Source organism: Notothenia rossii (genome assembly GCF_949606895.1).
Source record: "Notothenia rossii genome assembly, chromosome: 7".
Taxonomy (NCBI): Eukaryota; Metazoa; Chordata; class Actinopteri; order Perciformes; family Nototheniidae; genus Notothenia; species Notothenia rossii.
Window position 1 is genome coordinate 50990795 of NC_136905.1, and position 20828 is coordinate 51011622.

Consider the following 20828-nt stretch of genomic DNA (forward strand, 5'->3'; position numbering starts at 1 on the left):
TCTTTTATGTTCATGAGTTTTCACCATGAACATTCCTGGAATTTTGGAACCCTAGGTTTGTTGACCATTTCCAGTAATCCAAAGTTTTTTCATTTAGTTTGGTTCCACCGGTCAATTTAGTCTGTGTAAATGCAATATATATTTGAACTAGCTTGGACTTTAATTTGGAAATGTCCAATGAAAAAACTATTTTGAATGTTAGCCATGTTGCATTTAATCTAAATAAACATTCAGATCTCAGTGTCTCAACATCTATTGCAGCACTGTTATTATCAATTATAAATAACTCATATTTTATCAACTTATACTTCTAATTCTTGAAAATGGTTCTTTCTGGTTCTAACACTGCAGTGAACATGGTTCTGACCTGTACTGGTAACACTACAGTGAACATGGTTCTTTCTGACCTGTACTGGTAACACTGCAGTGAACATGGTTCTGACCTGTACTGGTAACACTACGGTGAATATGGTTCTGACCTGTACTGGTAACACTACAGTGAACATGGTTCTTTCTGACCTGTACTGCTAACACTACATTGAACATGGTTCTGACCTGTACTGGTAACACTACAGTGAACATGGTTCAGAACTGTACTGGTAACACGAGTGTGAACATGGTTCTTTCTGACCTGTACTGCTAACACTACAGTGAACATGGTTCTGACCTGTACTGGTAACACTACGGTGAACATGGTTCTTTCTGACCTGTACTGGTAACACTACAGTGAACATCGTTCTTTCTGACCTGTACTGGTAACACTACAGTGAACATGGTTCTGACCTGTACTGGTAACACTACAGTGAACATGGTTCTGACCTGTACTGGTAACACTACGGTAAACATGGTTCTTTCTGACCTGTACTGTTAACACTACAGTGAACATGGTTCTTTCTGACCTGTACTGGTAACACTACGGTGAACATGGTTCTTTCTGACCTGTACTGGTAACACTACAGTGAACATGGTTCTGACCTGTACTGGTAACACTACAGTGAACATGGTTCTATGTAAATGCAATATATATTTGAACTAGCTCGGACTTTAATTTGGAAATGTCCAATGAAAAAACTATTTTGAATGTTAGCCATGTTGCATTTAATCTAAATAAACACTCAGATCTCAGTGTCTCAACATCTATTGCAGCACTGTTATTATCAATTATAAATAACTCATATTTTATCAACTTATACTTCTAATTCTTGAACATGGTTCTTTCTGGTTCTAACACTACAGTGAACATGGTTCTGACCTGTACTGGTAACACTACAGTGAACATGGTTCTTTCTGACCTTTACTGGTAACACTGCAGTGAACATGGTTCTGACCTGTACTGGTAACACTAGGGTGAATATGGTTCTGACCTGTACTGGTAACACTACAGTGAACATGGTTCTTTCTGACCTGTACTGCTAACACTACATTGAACATGGTTCTGACCTGTACTGGTAACACTACAGTGAACATGGTTCAGAACTGTACTGGTAACACTACTGTGAACATGGTTCTTTCTGACCTGTACTGCTAACACTACAGTGAACATGGTTCTGACCTGTACTGCTAACACTACAGTGGACATGGTTCTGACCTGTACTGGTAACACTACGGTGAACATGGTTCTTTCTGACCTGTACTGGTAACACTACAGTGAACATGGTTCTGACCTGTACTGGTAACACTACGGTAAACATGGTTCTTTCTGACCTGTACTGGTAACACTACAGTGAACATGGTTCTTTCTGACCTGTACTGGTAACACTACGGTGAACATGGTTCTTTCTGACCTGTACTGGTAACACTACAGTGAACATGGTTCTGACCTGTACTGGTAACACTACAGTGAACATGGTTCTTTGTAAATGCAATATATATTTGAACTAGCTTAGACTTTAATTTGGAAATGTCCAATGAAAAAACTATTTTGAATGTCAGCCATGTTGCATTTAATCTGAATAAACATTCAGATCTCAGTGTCTCAACATCTATTGCAGCACTATTATTATCAATTATAAATAACTAATATTTTATCAACTTATACTTCTAATTCTTGAACATGGTTCTTTCTGACCTGTACTGGCAACACAACAGTGAAAATGATGCTGACCTGTACTGGTAACACTACAGTGAACATGGTTCTGACCTGTACTGGTAACACTACCGTGAACATGGTTCTGACCTGTACTGCTAACACTACAGTGAACATGGTTCTGACCTGTACTGGTAACACTACAGTGAACATGGTTCTTTCTGACCTGTACTGGTAACACTGCAGTGAACATGGTTCTGACCTGTACTGGTAACACTGAGGTGAACATGGTTTTGACCTGTACTGGTAACACTACAGTGAACATGGTTCTTTCTGACCTGTACTGGTAACACTGCAGTGAACATGGTTCTGACCTGTACTGGTAACACTACAGTGAACATGGTTCTTTCTGACCTGTACTGCTAACACTACAGTGAACATGGTTCTGACCTGTACTGGTAACACTACAGTGAACATGGTTCAGAACTGTACTGGTAACACTACTGTGAACATGGTTCTTTCTGACCTGTACTGCTAACACTACAGTGAACATGGTTCTGACCTGTACTGCCAACACTACAGTGAACATGGTTCTGACCTGTACTGGTAACACTACGGTAAACATGGTTCTTTCTGACCTGTACTGTTAACACTTCAGTGAACATGGTTCTTTCTGACCTGTACTGGTAACACTACAGTGAACATGGTTCTGACCTGTACTGGTAACACTACAGTGAACATGGTTCTGACCTGTACTGGTAACACTACAGTGAACATGGTTCTTTCTGACCTGTACTGGTAACACTAGAGTGAACATGGTTCTTTCTGACCTGTACTGCTAAAACTACAGTGAACATGGTTCTGACCTGTACTGGTAACACTACAGTGAACATGGTTCTTTCTGACCTGTACTGGTAACACTACAGTGAACATGGTTCTGACCTGTACTGGTAACACTGAGGTGAACATGGTTTTGACCTGTACTGGTAACACTACGGTGAACATGGTTCTTTCTGACCTGTACTGCTAAAACTACAGTGAACATGGTTCTGACCTGTACTGGTAACACCACAGTGAACATGGTTCTTTCTGACCTGTACTGCTAAAACTACAGTGAACATGGTTCTGACCTGTACTGGTAACACTACAGTGAACATGGTTCAGAACTGTACTGGTAACACTACAGTGAACATGGTTTTTTCTGACCTGTACTGGTAACACTACAGTGAACTTGGCTCTGACCTGTACTGGTAACACTAGAGTGAACATGGTTTTGACCTGTACTGGTAACACTACAGTGAACATGTCTGACCTGTGATGGTATTGTAATGGTAGGAAGCATGAGTGAAGGCCTGCAGCAGGTAGGTCTTGTTCTGAAACGTGTAGTTGATCTTTCTTTCAAAGTTCTCGAAGCCGGAGATGAGGTGGGTCAGAGTTCCTTCTGGGTCAGGATGATGGTCCAGCACGGAGCGGGGGGGGATCTTCAGCCAGCCGTAGTTCAGGTCCAAAGTTTTGGTCTGACCGCTTAGCACCACGGCACCCGTCAGAGCCCTCCTGTCCATCGGTAACACCTGTCAACATCAAAAACAACTCTTAATATCTGCGTTTGGAGGAGCAGCTATCACCTGGGCCAGACATGGCAGGGCTCAACATTATAAATGGCCCGCTGGCCCGGAAGCACTATTTAGACACCCCAGGCCAGCATAACGTGCTTTCCACTTGCCCACTCGGGCCACTAAAAATATTGGTTTAAAAAAAAAAAATTGTCCTGTGGTATTGGTATTCTGACTAGCAATTTAGTTAAATTGTTTCGTTTATTAACGCTACAACATAGCGTTTCTTGAGTCAGTTGTCATTGTTGGGTGAAAAGCAAACAAACCACCAAATAACCAAATATGAACAATTGAGGAAAATGAGGAAGAACTGATGATTAAAATGTTGTAGTAGGCTACAAGTAGTAATGTAGTTAGTGCATGAATTACTATTGCAACAAATGTGTTAATTTTCTTCATTATAAGTCGATTTTTTTTGGACGAATGCTCCGGGCCAGTGGTTACAATGGTGGGGCCATTGATAATACAATTCCACCGGCACGGAGGGCCAGTGGCATTTTACCCTTAATGTGTACCCCTGCATGGGGACGGTGGCAGTGTTTACCATGGCCGGTATTAACCTGACTTTGAGTAGGAACATCTGTTGAAGTCACCAATTTAAGTCTCTCTGATAATAATGGCAGAAGAAAATAATTTCCCCTTAGCACAATTACACGTGTCAGCAAAAACCCTTTAAATAAATGTGAACAGCCAGGCTGAGGCTAACACGTAGTGTGGTTCGTTTACAGGTAGTTTTATGTATGCCTTAAGCTCAGGGAAATTCTTTGTGTTAAGAGGTCTGATTAAGGCTTGCATAATATAGATATAATATTTGTTTGCGTTATGCACAAATCTATTGACAGGACTCGTACTATTTGAAATATGTGACCTGCTCCATCGAAATCAGTCGCATTGACCCGAAGACACCTTTTGAGTTGTATACAGCGTTGGAAAGAGGAGATTCCTAGCTTTCTAATGATATCAGGATTGTTGTTGTACTCCAAATATTAAAGGAGACCTATCATGCTATATTTAAATGATATAGTGTATGACCATACCTATATAAGGTATATTTATACATTTTATTTTTCAAAATACCAAACAGACAATTTTTTAGCCATGCCTCGTTTCGCTCATTTTCGCTCTATTCCAAGCCTGTCTTTGAAAATTCTGAGCAGCAGCTGACCACGCCCCCCCGCAGAAGAGGGGGGCATGAGCCGGCGAGAGTCACGTTACCATGTTTGCTGTGATTACGAGTGTGGAATAAACATGTCATCTCAGAGCAATGCATGTGTTCAAGCATATTATCAATTTGATCCAGAAACTGACCCTGAAGCAGCGGAGGTTTTGGTGGAGGTGCAAACATCTCGGTTGCAGCAGGACGTTTCTGAATGGTTAGTTGACAACATACTTGTCAACCCTCCCGATTTTCGCGGGAGACTCCCGATTTCATTGCCCTCTCCCGGTTTCCTCCCGTGGTCATATTTCTCCCGCATTTCTGACAAAATCAGATTTACACACGACTGTTTCCACTCTGACTTTAATACAGCACCATTGTTTGGTTTCCATGGTAACACGTCTCTTTAGTAGCGCGCGCAACTCAAAGTCTGAGAGGGTGAGGCAGATATTCACAGAAAACAGAACAAGAATCGACAACTACTCTACTCTCTGCTCACTTCTTTCCTGTAAAATACAGGTCCAGCCCACACATATGCTCCATCAAGGACGGTGCTACAGGCCGCAAGGCAGTGCACTTACAACTACAATAAGCATGTTAATGTTAATCCAACAGCTCCGGCCGTTTTTTTCAGATCCGTTGCAGCACCTTTTTTAGAGATTTGGCTAAGGAGGAAAATAGAGAGGGTTGTGTTTTCTGACACTTGGTGAGTTCCTTGGAACACCGGGGACACATATTCATGTATAAAAGACGTACAAAGGTGCATTTTGCATGATAGGTCCCCTTTAAGCAACATATGTCACATTATATAATTTTGAGAAAGAGGCCTTCAAAGTCTCCTCTTCTCTGGAATCCATCGATCTGATTGATTATTAGCGGAGCAAATGATCAAACTATTACGGAGGGAAGATATTTTCGTTTGGATTACTGGTCTGGGGGAAGCTCGCGAGTGTGTGTGGAGGGAGGGAGGGAGGGGAAGCAGTGCTGCGGAACAGCAGAGTGGCGAGTGAGAGGTGCCTGTCTTCTTCCCTTTACAAGCTTCAAACATGTATTTATCATGTGATTTTGGAAATAAAAGTTTCATATTCTGAAAGCCAACACTTTGTTTATTTAAAATCAAACCAAACACTCGAACCCCGAGAAACAATTGTTTTACGCAAATCCACGTTTATTTTGAAATTAGCCGTTGCGACTTCCGACTAATTTTCGATAGAGCGGGTCACATATGCTACTCAATAAAAGACAAAACGCCATGCCTTTAAAATGACAATCGTTATATAGCTTTCCTATCAGTGGTTTTTAAGCTGATCAATAAACACAGAAAATATGACCAGAACAGGTGTGGGATATTAAAATATGTCCTTGCTGTCTGAGACCCAGCTGTGAACCCTCCTGTCCCAAGACGTGGAGCAGGCACACTGGACGGAGTTTCCTCTGTGAGTCTCAGAACACACCTGCCTCTCCCACACTGAACTTAAGGAACCCTTCACCAGCTAATGTTAGATCAGACAGGTGGTGTTCACATTGCAGGGCTCGACATTATAAATGGCCCGCTGGCCCGAAGCACTATTTAGACACCCCGGGCCAGCATAACGTACTTTCCACTTGCCCACTCGGGCCACTAAAGATATTGTTTAAAAAAAAATGTTTCCTGTGGTATTGTTATTTTGACTAGCAATTTTGTTAAATTGTTTCGTTTATCAAAGCTACAACATAGCGTTTCGTGAGTCGCTTGTCATTGTTGGGTGAAAAGCAAACAGCTATTTGCTGCGGAGCGCAGCGCGAGCAGGCTCCCGTGAGCGGGAGCGCGCTCCTTCACTACAGACTCGCCAAAATGTTTTTAATACCAGCGGTAACCGGCCAAGCGCCGTGCAAAAAACAATCTTCAAATAAAAGAAAGTCACCGGAGGAGTTAAAGGAGAGTGACAGGGAGTATGAGAAGAAGAGGGAGAGAAAGTTTCAGCCAGCTTGATCGATGGAGTTGGCTTCTAGTGGTGCAGTGACGCGTCCTAAAACCCTTTTATAATCTATCGATTAGATTTATGATTCGAAAATTATAAAAGTAGGGTAGACATGTGGAGATTATCCGGCTGAACAAAACGTGCATTTATCAAACAGGTTTGTTTTCCACGGACCTTATTTCCAGCTATTTTCCAAAACCCTGTGCAGAAATCCTATTGCTTTTTGTCAAGGGAACCAGCCAGCCGCTTACTTCCTAGTTTTATGACGCGTCACTGGCTGCACCTCTCAATATGATGCCAATATAAAAAAGGTCTTCTGTCGGCTCTGTACATCAATGCCGACCTATGTTGACAAGTAAGTGAAGAGTAGAAAATATAAAGGTATTGGCTATAGGGAAATGTCCCAGCAGTTTAGGATAATGAAGGATCTAATCTAATCTATAGCCATTACATTTCTAACTCCTAATGACAGGAAGGCAGAAAGTGCATTATCAGGGTATATGCAGAAATCCTGGGGTCAAATTTAATACCTTTTAAGACCTTTTTTAAGACCCTTTCCATACATTTTAAGACCTGATCGCAACTTTGAGTTCTAACCGGTTACATTGGCGACACACTTTACCTCACATTTACTATATTGATTGTAAGATAGCAAAACTAAACAGAGTGCAGACAGACTACTGAAGCCTCCTCTCCACATGAACTTCAACCTCTCTGTGAAGGTCAGGTTTAATGCAGTATACTGCTTTGTTGCTTCTGTACTCTGTGCTCTTTCATTCCAGTAAAACTCCTCAGAAACCATTGGAAACCAGTATTTGACCAATAAACGAAACAATTGACAAAACTTTGAACTATGAATTATATTAAACTTTGGTGAGGTTCAGCGGGGTAATGCCATAGGAGCTCCCTCACAAATACCCAGGGATTAAATTGGGCTGGGGCTGTCCGGGGCTAAGCCCTGGCACATAAGACGATGCTCTGACGTCATCACCCTCACACATTTGTCATATGTTTACAAAAAACGATATATATGTTAAGACTTTTCTCGTTCTTAATATAGACTATATGTTGTACTTTAAAATAGCAGATCTCTGTGACCGGATATAGTTTGGCTTAGACCCCGGCCCCACGAGGACGCATACGGTAAAACGCATACGCAAACCTAAAAAAGTCTTCCGTTCACACGCATTTGATTCATTAATGTGTCCGTTCACACTAGACCGCTGGAAATGCTGGAAACGCTGTAGTACATATGCCAGGCCTGTAAGTGGCGCAGGTGCCGCCACAAAATACACCAAAAGCAGCGAAGAAGACCCCGGAGCATGGTTGCCATGGTTGCCCTTCTGTTTATTCTCCGCGGTGGACGACATGTTCTCCTGCTGTATATCTCTCAGGTAGTCCACCACTTGATGAAAAACACCCACCTCTCCGCCTCTTCCAAGGGACGAGGGAACCATGCGGCAGATTTTCCGTTAAAAAAATTTTTTACGCCGGTCAACATGTCCGTTAAAGTTGAAATCTTCCGTACAAAATTAGAAGAGTTCCGATCAGAGGTCTTCTTTGTTATTTATTGAGCTTTAAAACAAATTGATGACGACTCTGTTCTCTGTATAATAATGTTTAATAAACGGTGCCTGCCTCTCTTTTCCTCCCCCTCTTCTGACAGCCCAGCAGCAGCAGGAGACGTTGGGAGAGGGAGGCGGGCTATTTCATCGTAATCAGAAAATGATTATAGGGCTTACACATGGAGCCGTTGGACCCCCAGAGAGTTGCGTATGCCGGTCTACCCACCTTGGGACCCCCCCCCCCCCCACAGAACGGAGCAAGGCAACGAAACTTAAAATAAGAAGCAGCATTTTACGGCGCGCTATGGGGGCCGCCTTGAGGGGGTTTCCCGACATGTCGTTTCAGTAAATTAAAGGGTGTTTCATGTTGTCGTTGCTGTGGGACTTCTTAATACCTTGGAAAATGCCGTGTTATACTTTTTAATACTTTTTAAAAGCCTTAATTTTCGCTAAATTGATTTATCAACTTTTAATACTTTTTAAGACCCCGCGGACACCCTGATTATACAAATAATAATACTCATAATAATAGCAGATTTTTTTTAACAATGACCACAATGTCATTATTTTAATAAACCAAATATGAACAATTGAGGAAAATGGGGAAGAACTGATTATTCAAATGTTGTAGTACAAGTAGTAATGTAGTTAGTGCATAAATTACTATTGCAACAAATGTGTTAATTTTCTTCATTATTAGTCGATTTTTTTTGGACGAATGCTCCGGGCCAGTGGTTACAATGGTGGGGCCAGTGATAATACAATTCCACCGGCACGAAGGGGCAGTGGCTTTTTACCCTTAATGTGTACCCCTGCAGTGCCATCAGAAAATGGCAATAATCACAGTATTTGTGTAAAAGTAAATAGTTGGAGTTGTTATTATATTTTAATATTATATGGAGTGTTTCACCATGGTAACCAGCACATCTCTAATCACACCACGCACAATGTGGCTAAAACCGGCTATGAATTACATCAGCACCATGGTCCTTGACTCTTTTATTCACTTTATATTTTTAATGTGTCTTTTATAATTTGCCTGTATGAGACTCCCTTTATTAAAATGGAATGATTGGCCTGTGGCTCACCTTGAGGCCCAGGGAGCAGAGGAACATCTGGGCGGCTCTCTCTCCACAGCTGGTGAGGTAGCAGCCTAGCAGAGCCTCCACACAGTCGGCGATGCTCTTGTCAGCGATGCACTGCTCCGTGTGCAGGTCGTAGGAGATGGACTGCTTGCCCAGCTCCGCCCCGCAGTTCTCCTCCGACGGGTTCCAGAAGCCCACCACAAAGTCGTCCTCCTCCCCCGCCTTGCTGGGGTCCAGGTAGCACATGGCGTCCCACGAGCTGTAGTCAAACTCCTCGGCTGAGGGCCCGCTGGGCGCCGGCTCAGGGGTGTAGTGGGCTGCGGTGGGATGGTGGGGCTTCTTTGGGGGCTTCCACTCGTATGGGGTCTCCGTAGCAGTGGCAGAAGCAGAGGCCGGGGTGAGGGAGGGGGGAAAGCTGCTCAGAGAGATCTTCTTGCCAAACGCTCCGGACCCTAACAGCATGTTGTCGATGAACTTGATGTGCTCTTTGTAGTACTCCAGATCGTCCTCCATGTTCACCTCGTCCTTTGGCTCTTCCTTCAGCATCAGCCCCTCCTCTTCTACCACCTCCTTACACTCCTCAGCCTCCTCATCGTCCTCGTCAAAGTCCGTTCCAGACTGCCCGTTGGCCAGGAGCTCCTCTTTGACCTGATGATGGCCAACAGGAAGGACAGCAGAGTTCAAAGGAGAAAAGAAGGAAATTAATTATTATATAAGTATTCCCTTTTAAAACCTGCCTTAAAAGTTATTTTTTGTTATTTAAATACAACTTTTTTTTTATAGAACAGAAATGATTCATTACCTACAATTTGTCTTTGACACTTTAACATACAAATATGAACCAAGAAAGGCAAACATAAAAGGCGTTTTATTTTAAGTACAATTTTCAGCTTCAGGCAAGCGGACCAGAAGCAATGGTTGTCAAATGAGAGTTTCTCCCTCGACCTGCTCCCTGCTTTGTCTTGTATAAGAAAAATCATTAAAAGCAAAGTGATTTTATTGTTTTATAAAATACTTAAGATTGTAACGGATGTTATTTCTGTCCAGTTTTTGTGTTCTGGGCTGTTTGGCTGCTGGACGCTGTGAGCTGAAATGTTTCAGACCTGAAAAGAGAGACCTGCCCTCTAGTGGCCAGACCACATTATAACACTCACAACATCCATGACAATAGTTAATGAAGATTATACTTCACTGTGAACGGTTTATCACAAAGTACGGGTATGCTCTAAATGTCCAACTCATACATTTTTATAGTAAAAACACACTGCCTGGGTCGATTAACCAGTTAAGCCCCAAGCCTGTTTTTCAGATCTCAGGCTCGAAAATGACATTCCCAGAACAAATATCTTCCCTTCTAAAAGGGGAAAATTAATAATCTTTTTTTCTCAAAGCAATGATAAACCTGTGAGTTGGATGTAGAAAAGTCAGAATCAATATAGAATTGTTTTTATTTTAAAGTAAATTCAGATTGAACATAGTAAAAAAAATTAAATTATTGTGTCCGTTCAAAAAAAAACATTACTTAAAGTGAAAACCACCCTTGAATGATGGGATGGTAGACTAAAAGCTTTAGGAATCCAAACTATGACATATAATAAGTACCCTGTATCAAGATTGATGCAAAACAAGTGACATTTGACCTTTTTAGAGAGATTTAGCACAAAAAAACCCCACCTTTGGGGTCATTTGGGCAATTGACACCTCTTTTGAACCGTTAGAGCCAATAGAATCAAAGGGGAAGTTCCACATACACACACGTTACCATAGAGTGGTGAAGCCCCTCCCCTTCCGGGGAGCTCCATGGGACCTTATTTCTAAAAAAATTATGTATTGAAGTCAATGGAGAGAGAAAGATTATCTTTCGATCCTTTTTGAATTGTGCCACGAATTACACATAGATGTTTGTCAATTTAAAAAATAATTTCGCAAGTAAAAAAAAAAACATGTGTCGTAAAACTGTGAAGTAACATTTGTTTGTGTGAAACGCTCAATGAATTACATCTCTGGTCTCGCAGAACAACACGCGTCACCAAGATGGCCATCACTACTGTCTTGTTAACAAAACCATTAACTACCCTCACTATCACCACAATGAAACACGTCCAGAAGAATGTCATGCAAAGCTTCCTGCCTGCATTCCTTTGATTCTCTCTGAACTGCCTGGTCTTTTTAATGTTTAATGTCAACCATTTGTGCAGATAGCATGAAGTAGAACAGATCGGCGATCGCCGATGCTAGCTTTAGCATTTCTCCCGCAGGCTTAAATTGTGTATTATAGAATGATCACACCGGTAACAGTAATTTTCTTCAAAGGGTTCACGAAATATAACTACTACTCTTACTGTTGAACATGTTGGGTTACTTAATGTTACTTCATATTAAGGCAAATAAAATTGACAAGGCTGTAATGCTAACTACCGTGCTAGCTACTAGCTAGGTAACTAACTTGATCCAGCCACTCCTGGTCCTTTCATCAAACAGGAAGCGAAAGAACGAGCAAGACCCATTACTGGTATGATAACCTGGTACTAAGCACACAGGCATCTTGTTAAAGTTATCTTATCTTAGCCAGCGCCATATAGATAGATTATATCGATATGGCGCTAATCTTAGCTATCTCTTAGTGGAGGAAAACAATTGTCACATCACTTACTCTGTGATTTGTAGTCTTTCTAGTTGCGTATTTTTCATAGTCTTGTATTTCAACAGTTTTAAGACAAACTGTGACTTTTTTTACATGGAAATTATTTTTTTAAGATTGACAAACATCATATGTGTAATTCATGGCACAATGTTGTGATGTCTGTTTTTGCTTCCCCTGTCGCGAGTTCGGATCACTCAGTGATGATATTAATATTTTTGGAATCTGTGGAATCTCAACTTGCTAATCAATATCTTGTTTGTGCAGATACGATAAGTAATAAGGGTATTTATACCTAGAGTTACCTATACCATACTTATACCATACCTATAAGTGCAATAGCATGTTTTCGCTCAGGGCTCATTTAGATGCTTCTTGTGAGACTTGTGTTTTGTTTCGGTAAAAATTGTTCATATCGTCAGTTAGCTGAGTTTCTTCTAATTAAGTGAGTATGGAACATTAATAGTTTCATACATTTTAAAAGTCCCATGTTATGCTTTTCTGGTTATTACCCGTCCCCTTCTGTGTTATGAAGGTTTTTATGCATGTAAACAATCTGCAGAGTCACAAACCCTCAAAGTACACCCTGTAGCGAGTAAAACTCTCACAGAAAATCCCTCCCCAAAACGCCTTGGAGATACGTCATTGTCCATTTGATTCTTCCGGGTACGCATAATGTCAACCGTACCCGGAACGAAATGGACCAATCCGTGGAGCCGTTACGTTATGTCCGCGGAACCGTTATGTTAAACCCCCGCTGATTGGTCCAAATTGACCAATCCACGGACTTCCTCACACACACACTCAATGCAAGCAGCTCTGCTGATTTCTCCTCCCTGGTTGCAGGCTGATAACAGACAGTTGGGATCGCGAAATTCTCTCTGCAGACCCATTCTCACAACGTTTATCAACCTTTTTCTTACTCAATATCAGGCCACACTTATTGTTTTTACTTCGGCTGTGACTTTGTGTGTGCTCAGGGTGAGTTTGGCTGTGTTTGGCTGTGTATCGCTAAACAAGGAAACAACACCTCCACAGAGCTTAGCGCGATTCACAACGTCCCGACCAATCAGAGCACACTGTGCACACAGGGAGGGTGGGGGCTGGAGCTACTGGAGCTACAACGAGCCGTTAAAGGCAGAGAGTGAAATTCAGTGAATACACGTAGTTTACAGAGATGCTGTATGAGAAACCAATGTGAGTTTGGAAAATTGCACAATATAAATCTATTCTAGTAGACCTCAACAATGGAATTATGATCAGTGGAAATGGCCATGACATGGGACCTTTAAGAAGCCCTGAGAATCAGTTTTGTGAAAAAAAGCCCCGTGCCGATCGCCGGTATCAGTATCGGCCGATGCCGATCCGATCGAGTGGGCGGGGCCTATGGGGATCTTCCATTTAAAGTGATGTTTAAAACTCAGTTAATGGCGCTCATTCACTGGCGCTTCCACAAACAACAACCAACATAATTATTACATTCAAATGAAGTACATTATTCAAGTTTACATTAACTTTGGAGAATAACACGGGAGAAATGAGCTGAAGCTCTCTCTTTTCCTCTCTCTCTCCCCCTCTCCTGACAGCCTGTCAGTATCTCATGCAGCTCACTGATCCAGTAATGAGTGACCCAACAGTGAAGAATAAATATATTTATAACTAGTTTAGTTTGTTCCAGAGGTAGATCAAATAGCGAAGTGTGTTAGGTCTAACTCTTGTGTGTTTCGCTCCGCTCACCGTTCCGTCACAGCGGGCGGAGCTGCAGGATTTCTGCTTTACACACGTTGCATATCGCTATTTTATTGTCCTTTTCGGACAGCTTAAAATACTGCCAGCCTGGTGAAGCCATTTTGGCGAGCTTGTTTTGCCGCGCAGAGAAAAGTGTCATGTATTTAACGAAAATGTTACGATCGATCGGAGCATCCCTAGTTTTATTTAATTTACATTTTTCAGCAAGTATAAAGAAAGATAGAGAAAGTGTGCACTGACCTCCTCTGAGTCCAGTAGGTCTGTGCTGCTCTTGTCCTGGTTCACCACGTATCCGGGGGGCAGCCAGTTGACGGGGGGGTCGAAGATGGACACCACCATCCTGCTGGGGAGGCCCTTCTTCTTCCCCAGGCGGTACAGGTTACAGTTGCTCACCTGGATGGACATGTTACAGGGTAAAGGTTATTCACTGACAGCATGCTACATGTTTCAGTGAATAGGAAACTCAGGGTCTGTAAGGATGTTCAAATATGTAATAAGATTAGAAAGACTATTACTAGGGGTGTAACGGTACACGTACCAAAATTATTCGGTACGGGCCCTTCGGTTCGGTACACGTGTGTACCGAAGTGTACCGAAGTGTACCGAACGAATATAACGTTAAACGTAAAAAATTGAGAACGTGAACAACTTCTTGGAAGTAATCTCAGGTGCTGTGTCGCAGCATTCCGAGTAATTTGCTCACATTGGGTTCAACGCGACCAAGTCATTTCATTGGACGAGAGGCATACTATGAGAGCTGGTCACAGGGATGCGTTCAAATGTAGTCAGTAATTTGAGGAACTGTCGAAATGGCGAACGCAGATAAAGTTGAGCTCAAAAATCCTCCAGCATCTTTGAAGTCTCCGGTTTGGGAACATTTTGGTTTTGCAGTTAAGTACAAAGATGACGGACAAAGACAGGTGGACTGAACCAAAGCTGTTTGTCGGCATTGTTCAACTAAAATTGGTTACGCGGCCGGCAATACATCAAATTTGCACACTCATTTGAAAAGGCATTACCCGAACGTGAATATCACCGGTACCAAAAGAAAAAAGACTGAAGTGCAAACCCAACTCCCACTAGCATTTAAACCTCCACCACTCGCAAAAAGTTCAGACCGAGCCAAAGCTATTACAAATGCCAAATATCCTTATGTTGCCATGTTAGCAAAGCGCTACCTGGCTGTATCTGCTACCTCTGTCCCTAGCGAGAGGGTGTTCTCCACAGCAGGAGACATTGTTAGTGCCAGCAGATCTGCCCTTTCGGCAAGCAATGTGGACAAGTTAATAACAATTAAAAACCCTAAACTAATAGTTTATGTTTTGTGAGTACTAGTACAGTAAAGTTCAAATACAGATTATTTCAGTTCATCGAAATGCTGCAGATTAATGTTTATTTTATTATATTTTGTATTTATTTGAGTGAATACATTATTCACAGTTTAATAATAATTAAAAAAAATATATATATATTTTATGTTTGGTGATAATTTTTTCTGCTGTACCGAAAACGTACCAAACCGAACCGTGACCTAAAAACCGAGGTACGTACCGGACCGAAATGTTTGTGAACCGTTACACCCCTAACTATTACATTCATGTACAAGGACTGACTAAAAGCATAAAAGTGGGTAATGTTCAAATGAACAACATATTTGAACATTTGAAAAGTACTTTATATTTTCTTATTTACATTGGTGTTTAAAATGTAAAACTGTGAACTGTGATCTACTAGACCAGGGGTTCAGGACGGCAAAAATGGCTAACGTTAACGTTAAACAAAAAGTTGATAGAGAGTGCAGAATTTTAAAAGAACAGTGGACCAACGACTATTTTTTTGTTCAGTATAAGGACCGTGCCATTTGCATTATCTGTAAAGAGAGTGTGGCGGTTTTCAAGGAATATAATCTTCGTCGTCACCACGAAACCCGCCACAGTGACTTTGCTAGCTTGCGAGGGCAAGCAAGAGCAGACAGAATTCGCAGAATGAAAGGCGGACTGGCAGCACAACAACAAACATTCATTCGCCAAACCCAGGTAAACCAGGCTGCTGTTCGAGCTAGCTTCAAGGTAGCTCACATACTAGCTACCCATGGGAAGCCCTTCACTGATGGGGACTTTGTTAAACAATGCATCCTTGCTGTGGCCGAGGAGGTGTGTCCCGACAAGAGAGAGGCAGTCAGCGGTGTGAGCCTCTCCGCGACTACTATGACCAGGCGAGTAGAAGAATTGGGGGACAACGTTTATAAGCAGCTGAACGAGAAAGCGTCACAATTCAAGTTTTTTGCTTTGGCCATGGATGAGAGCAATGATGTGCAGGACACAGCACAACTGCTCATTTTTATTCGTGGGATTAGCGAAAGCTTTGAAGTGTCTGAGGAGCTGGCAGCACTATAAAGCTTCAAAGGAACTACAACAGGAGAGGATATTGTTGTCCAAGTGTGCAAAACAATGGAAGAGTTGGGTCTAGACTGGTGTAAATTTGCCAGCATCACTACGGATGGCGCACCTAGTATGGTTGGCACGACAAGGGGGCTAGTAGGGCGCTTGAACAGCGAATTCGAGGAACGAGGTCTCACCCCCCCACTACAAGTCCACTGTCTGATTCACCAGCAAGCCCTATGATGCAAAGTTTGGAAGTGGGCGTCTGTCATGAAGGTGGTTGTGCACTGTGTCAACTACATCCGAAAAAATGGTCTGAAACACAGACAGTTCCAGGCCTTCCTCTCCGAGCTTGAGTCTGCCTACGAGGATGTGCTGTACTACACAGAAATCCGGTGGTTAAGCCGAGGCAAAGTATTGCGCAGTTTCTACGACCTGCTACCCAAAATCAACACCTTCCTGCAGTCTAAAGGTGAAACGGTACAAGAGCTGACCGAGCCAGAATGGAAATGGGACCTCGCATTTTTACAGGTGTGACTGAAATGTTGAACCACCTTAACGTGCAGCTCCAAGGCAAAGGGAAGCTAATCAGTGAACTGTATTCCCACATCAAAGCGTTCGAGGTCAAACTAGTGCTGCTTGTGAGACAGGTCGAAAAGCTGGACTTTACGCATCTTCCTGCCACCCAGAGCTACTGTGCTGAGAAACCACCTGTCCCGTTCCCAGTCGAAAAGTTGAGTGAGTTAAAGAGAAGTTTTGCCAAATGTACTAATGTGCAGTGAATGTGTTCCAATCCCTGGAAGTCACATTGTCAAAAAGCAATGAGATTTTGCCATTGGATTATTGCAGAAAATGTAATCTGTCGCAAACAGGTTTATGATACTTGCACGTTTTGTTCAACAGGGTAATATCTAGGGATGTCCCGATCACCTTTTTTTGCTCCCGATCCGATTCCGATCATTTGATTTTGACAATTTGCCGATAACGATTTTTCCCGATCCGATCTTTATGCAATGCATTAAGAGAAAAAAAAGCATTCAAGTTGTCCCTTAAGGTTATTTTTTTATTTATATTGGATATTCTATTCAACATAGATATAGCTTCTTTTTTTCACAGCAGCATTGGATCAGTTCAGTTGTGCAGCATTGGATCAAAACAAAATAAAGCTTATCAGTAGGGCTGGGCGATATATCGAGTTTACACGATACATCGTGGATTGCACTCCATGCGATGTCGTAAATGACCACATCGTGAACATCGAATATTATGTTGTCAAATCAATTTCCCGCCGCGGCCAAAATGAGCTTTCCTTTCTCCCTCATAGACACAGTCACACACGCAGGCACACACGCAGGCCCCGTCTAACTTGCACACAAACATTACACACATGCACAGTGACAGAGAGCAGGGCTCGACATTATAAATGGCCCGCTGGCACGGAAGCACTATTTAGACACCCCGGGCCAGCATAACGTACTTTCCACTTGCCCGCTCGGGCCACTAAAAATATTGCTTAAAAAAAATAAAATTGTCTAGTGGTATAGGTACTTTGACAAGCAATGTTGTTAAATTGTTTCGTTTATTAACGCTACAACATAGCGTTTCGTGAGGCGGTTGTCGTTGTTGGGTGAAAGGCCAACGGGAGCCTGCTCGCGCTGGCTCCGCAGTTTGCCGCGGAGCCAGCGCGAGCAGGCTCCCGTTTGCCCGTGAGCGCCGGGCAAAAAACTATCTTCAAATAAAAGAAAGTCACCGGACAAGTTAGAGGAGAGTGACAGGTAGCATGAGAAGAAGAGGGAGAGAAAGTTTCAGCCAGCTTGATCGATGGAGTTGTTTTCTAGTGGTGCAGTGACGCGTCCTAAAACCCTTTTATAATCTATCGATTAGATTTATGATTCGAAAATTATAAAAGTAGGGTAGACATGTGGATATTATCCGGCTGAACAAAACGTGCATTTATCAAACAGGTTTGTTTTCCACAGACCTTATTTCCAGCTATTTTCCAAAACCCTATGGAGAAATCCCATTGATTTTTTGTCGAGGGAACGAGCAGCTTACTTCCTGGTTTTAGGACGCGTCACTGCACCTCTCAATATGATGCCAATATAAACAAGGTCTTCTGTCGGCTCTGTACATCAATGCCGACCTATGCTGACAAGTAAGTGAAGAGTAGAAAATATAAAAGGTATTGGCAATAGGGAAATGTCCCAGCAGTTTAGGAGAATGAAGGTTCTAATCTAATCTAATACATAGCCATTACATGTCTAATTCCTGATAATGACAGGAAGACAGAAAGCGCATTACACTAATAATAATAATACTACTCATAATAATAGCAGACATTTTTGAACAATGACCACAATATCATTATTTTAATAAACCAAATATGAACAATTGAGGAAAATGAGGAAGAACTGAAGATTCAAATAAAAAAAAAAATTTTTTAGAGGACATTTCAGAATATCGCGATATAGTCAGTAAATATCGCGATATCATTTAGAGACCATATCGCCCAGCCCTACTTATCAGTACTCGTTAGCTTACTGCTACAATTAGACACTGCGCCCTGCCCACTCTGTTGCCAGATTTGAGAGAAATAAGCAACCAGGTCTATGAAAACAAGCCCCAAAGAAGCTACACATACATGATGTTCTGTAATTTGAAACCAAAACTAAGGCCTCAGGATGACTTTAAGACTTGAACATGGTCATTTTTGTTTTGTAACATTGAAAAAAAAAAAGTATTTATAAAAAATAATTTTTTTTAAAAAAAAACCCGATCCCCGATTTTTTTTCTCCCGATTCCGATCTTTTGAAAATCACGTGATCGGCTCCGATCCCCGATCACGTGATCGGATCGAGACATCTCTAGTAATACCCACATATTAACACCACGTTATGATCCTTGAAGCGTAAATGCAATCACCAGATATATAAATCTAAAGGCGGTGAAAACCAAAATGTTTTCGACACATCAAAAAATAAGCCTTTGATGTTGAAGAACAAAACGTGAAATCTCTTCAGCTTGTGTTAACCACAGACCTTATTTCAGACTGACAACCAAAAACATGGCGGACTTCAAGACAAGGGAACCAGAAGTAATAAATTGCCGACTCATTTCTAGGTTTTAGGACTCATTCCTGCAACACTCCAGTCATTGCACCTATGATAGATACATGATCGACGTGATAAATCGTTCAACACTTTTTAGATTGTTGCTTTTAAATGGTCTATTGTTTTTACTTCATGGCTGTTATTATTTTATTCTTGTATATTTGTACCTCTTTATTTGTATTTATACTTATTGTATGGTTTGTGAGCTGAGCTGTGTGTTTGTTGTATTTAATTCCTTTGGTATGGAGGTTGTTAGGTGCTTTACAGATAACGCTGTATTGTAACTGACCTTCTTGCTGCGCATGTAGCTGAGGCGGCCCTCGTGCGCGTCGGGGTAGGTGCAGAACAAGTACGTGGTGATGGCGTGTTTGAGGAAAGAATCTCCGAGCATCTCGAGGCGCTCCAGGTTGAAGCCGTCGCTGGCGTTGGAGAGGGTCAGCGCCTGCAGGATGAGACCAGGGTTGGGCCCCAGGCTTTTGAGGGGGTCTCCTGCCGGGGCGCCGTGCTGATCAGAAGGTGCTGCGGGAGCCGGCAGGCAGCAGACTGAGGTAGCTGGATTTGAGGTGCTCCCTGGCGTACATTCGTCACTGGGCTGCGGAGGACTGGAGCTGGGCTTCTTGGAGCTGGGGGGGGGGGGCTGCACAGGAAGTGAGGTAGTGCTTTGTATTGATTGGGGGCTCTGCGGCCCAGGGGAGCGGGGCCGGGAGCGTTGGCAGTTGTCCTGTTGGTGAAGGTGCTCGTCTTGGGGGCCGTCGTCATCGCAGTTGGTGCTGAGGGCCGTGCCGTTGGTTAGGGTCCTGGTGCAGGGCTCTTCTTCAGGCTCAGGGGTCACGAGGGGGTGGGGACTGCTGGGACGCGCTAGGGAGTTGGGTTCAGGAGTTACAGTCTCTTGGTGCCCACAGGGACTCTCACCCTCATTCTCATCATCATCATCATCATCATCATCATCATCACTGCAGGAGTCAGGGCAGGAGATGAACGTCTTGCTGTCGATGGATCGCTTCCAGCCAAAGTCCAGGTTCGGATACCTGCCAAATAAACAACAGAATGTTTGGATCAATATCTGAAGAGGCTGAACTATGGCATTTCTAGAACATATCATTTCTCATATCAGCATCCTATCAATGATGACATGCTCCCCCCGTCATCAATGACGTACAAACATTGAAACAGAAAACAAAACATCAAAGCTCTACACTTCCTCATTTTCCTACAGACTGGAAAGAAATCAAAGTTTAATAGTGAATGCGCATAAACAATACACTGTCCAGCGTTTGCCCTAGGATGGAGTCATAGCAGCGGTGCTAAGGCACGAGGGCCCAGCTTAATGTGAGCGCAGAGCGCGTGGAATTTTTTAGTGTGTGCGCGCGAAGAGAGAGAGAGAGATATGAACTGGTAAGATAGCAGGGTTTCCCACACATAGTATAATGTGTGGGAGTATAATTCGCGAGCCATTTAGGTTTAATTTTTTGTATCCGACTGCGATCACGGCGGCATCTGCGATCGTTCGCTCTACCCCTCGCTATCGTGTGAAGGGTCTG

General features: G+C 42.6%; 1 protein-coding gene across 6 annotated transcripts in view; it reads right to left on the reverse strand.

Moving 5' to 3' along the window:
- The window catches only part of dicer1 (dicer 1, ribonuclease type III), a gene marked incomplete at its 3' end in the record, with an annotated part of 94649 nt that overhangs the window by 24640 nt on the left and 49181 nt on the right, over positions 1-20828 (reverse strand). For all 6 annotated transcript variants that reach the window (XR_013810328.1, XM_079693739.1, XM_079693742.1 and 3 more), the window contains 4 exons: positions 19577-20315; positions 14037-14189; positions 9410-10054; positions 3339-3597 (listed from right to left, as the gene is read on the reverse strand). Coding sequence is in view for 5 of the 6 variants with exons in the window: in XM_079693739.1 (XP_079549865.1) it covers positions 3339-3597; positions 9410-10054; positions 14037-14189; positions 19577-20315 (1796 nt within the window). The remainder of the gene's footprint in view (positions 1-3338; positions 3598-9409; positions 10055-14036; positions 14190-19576; positions 20316-20828) is intronic.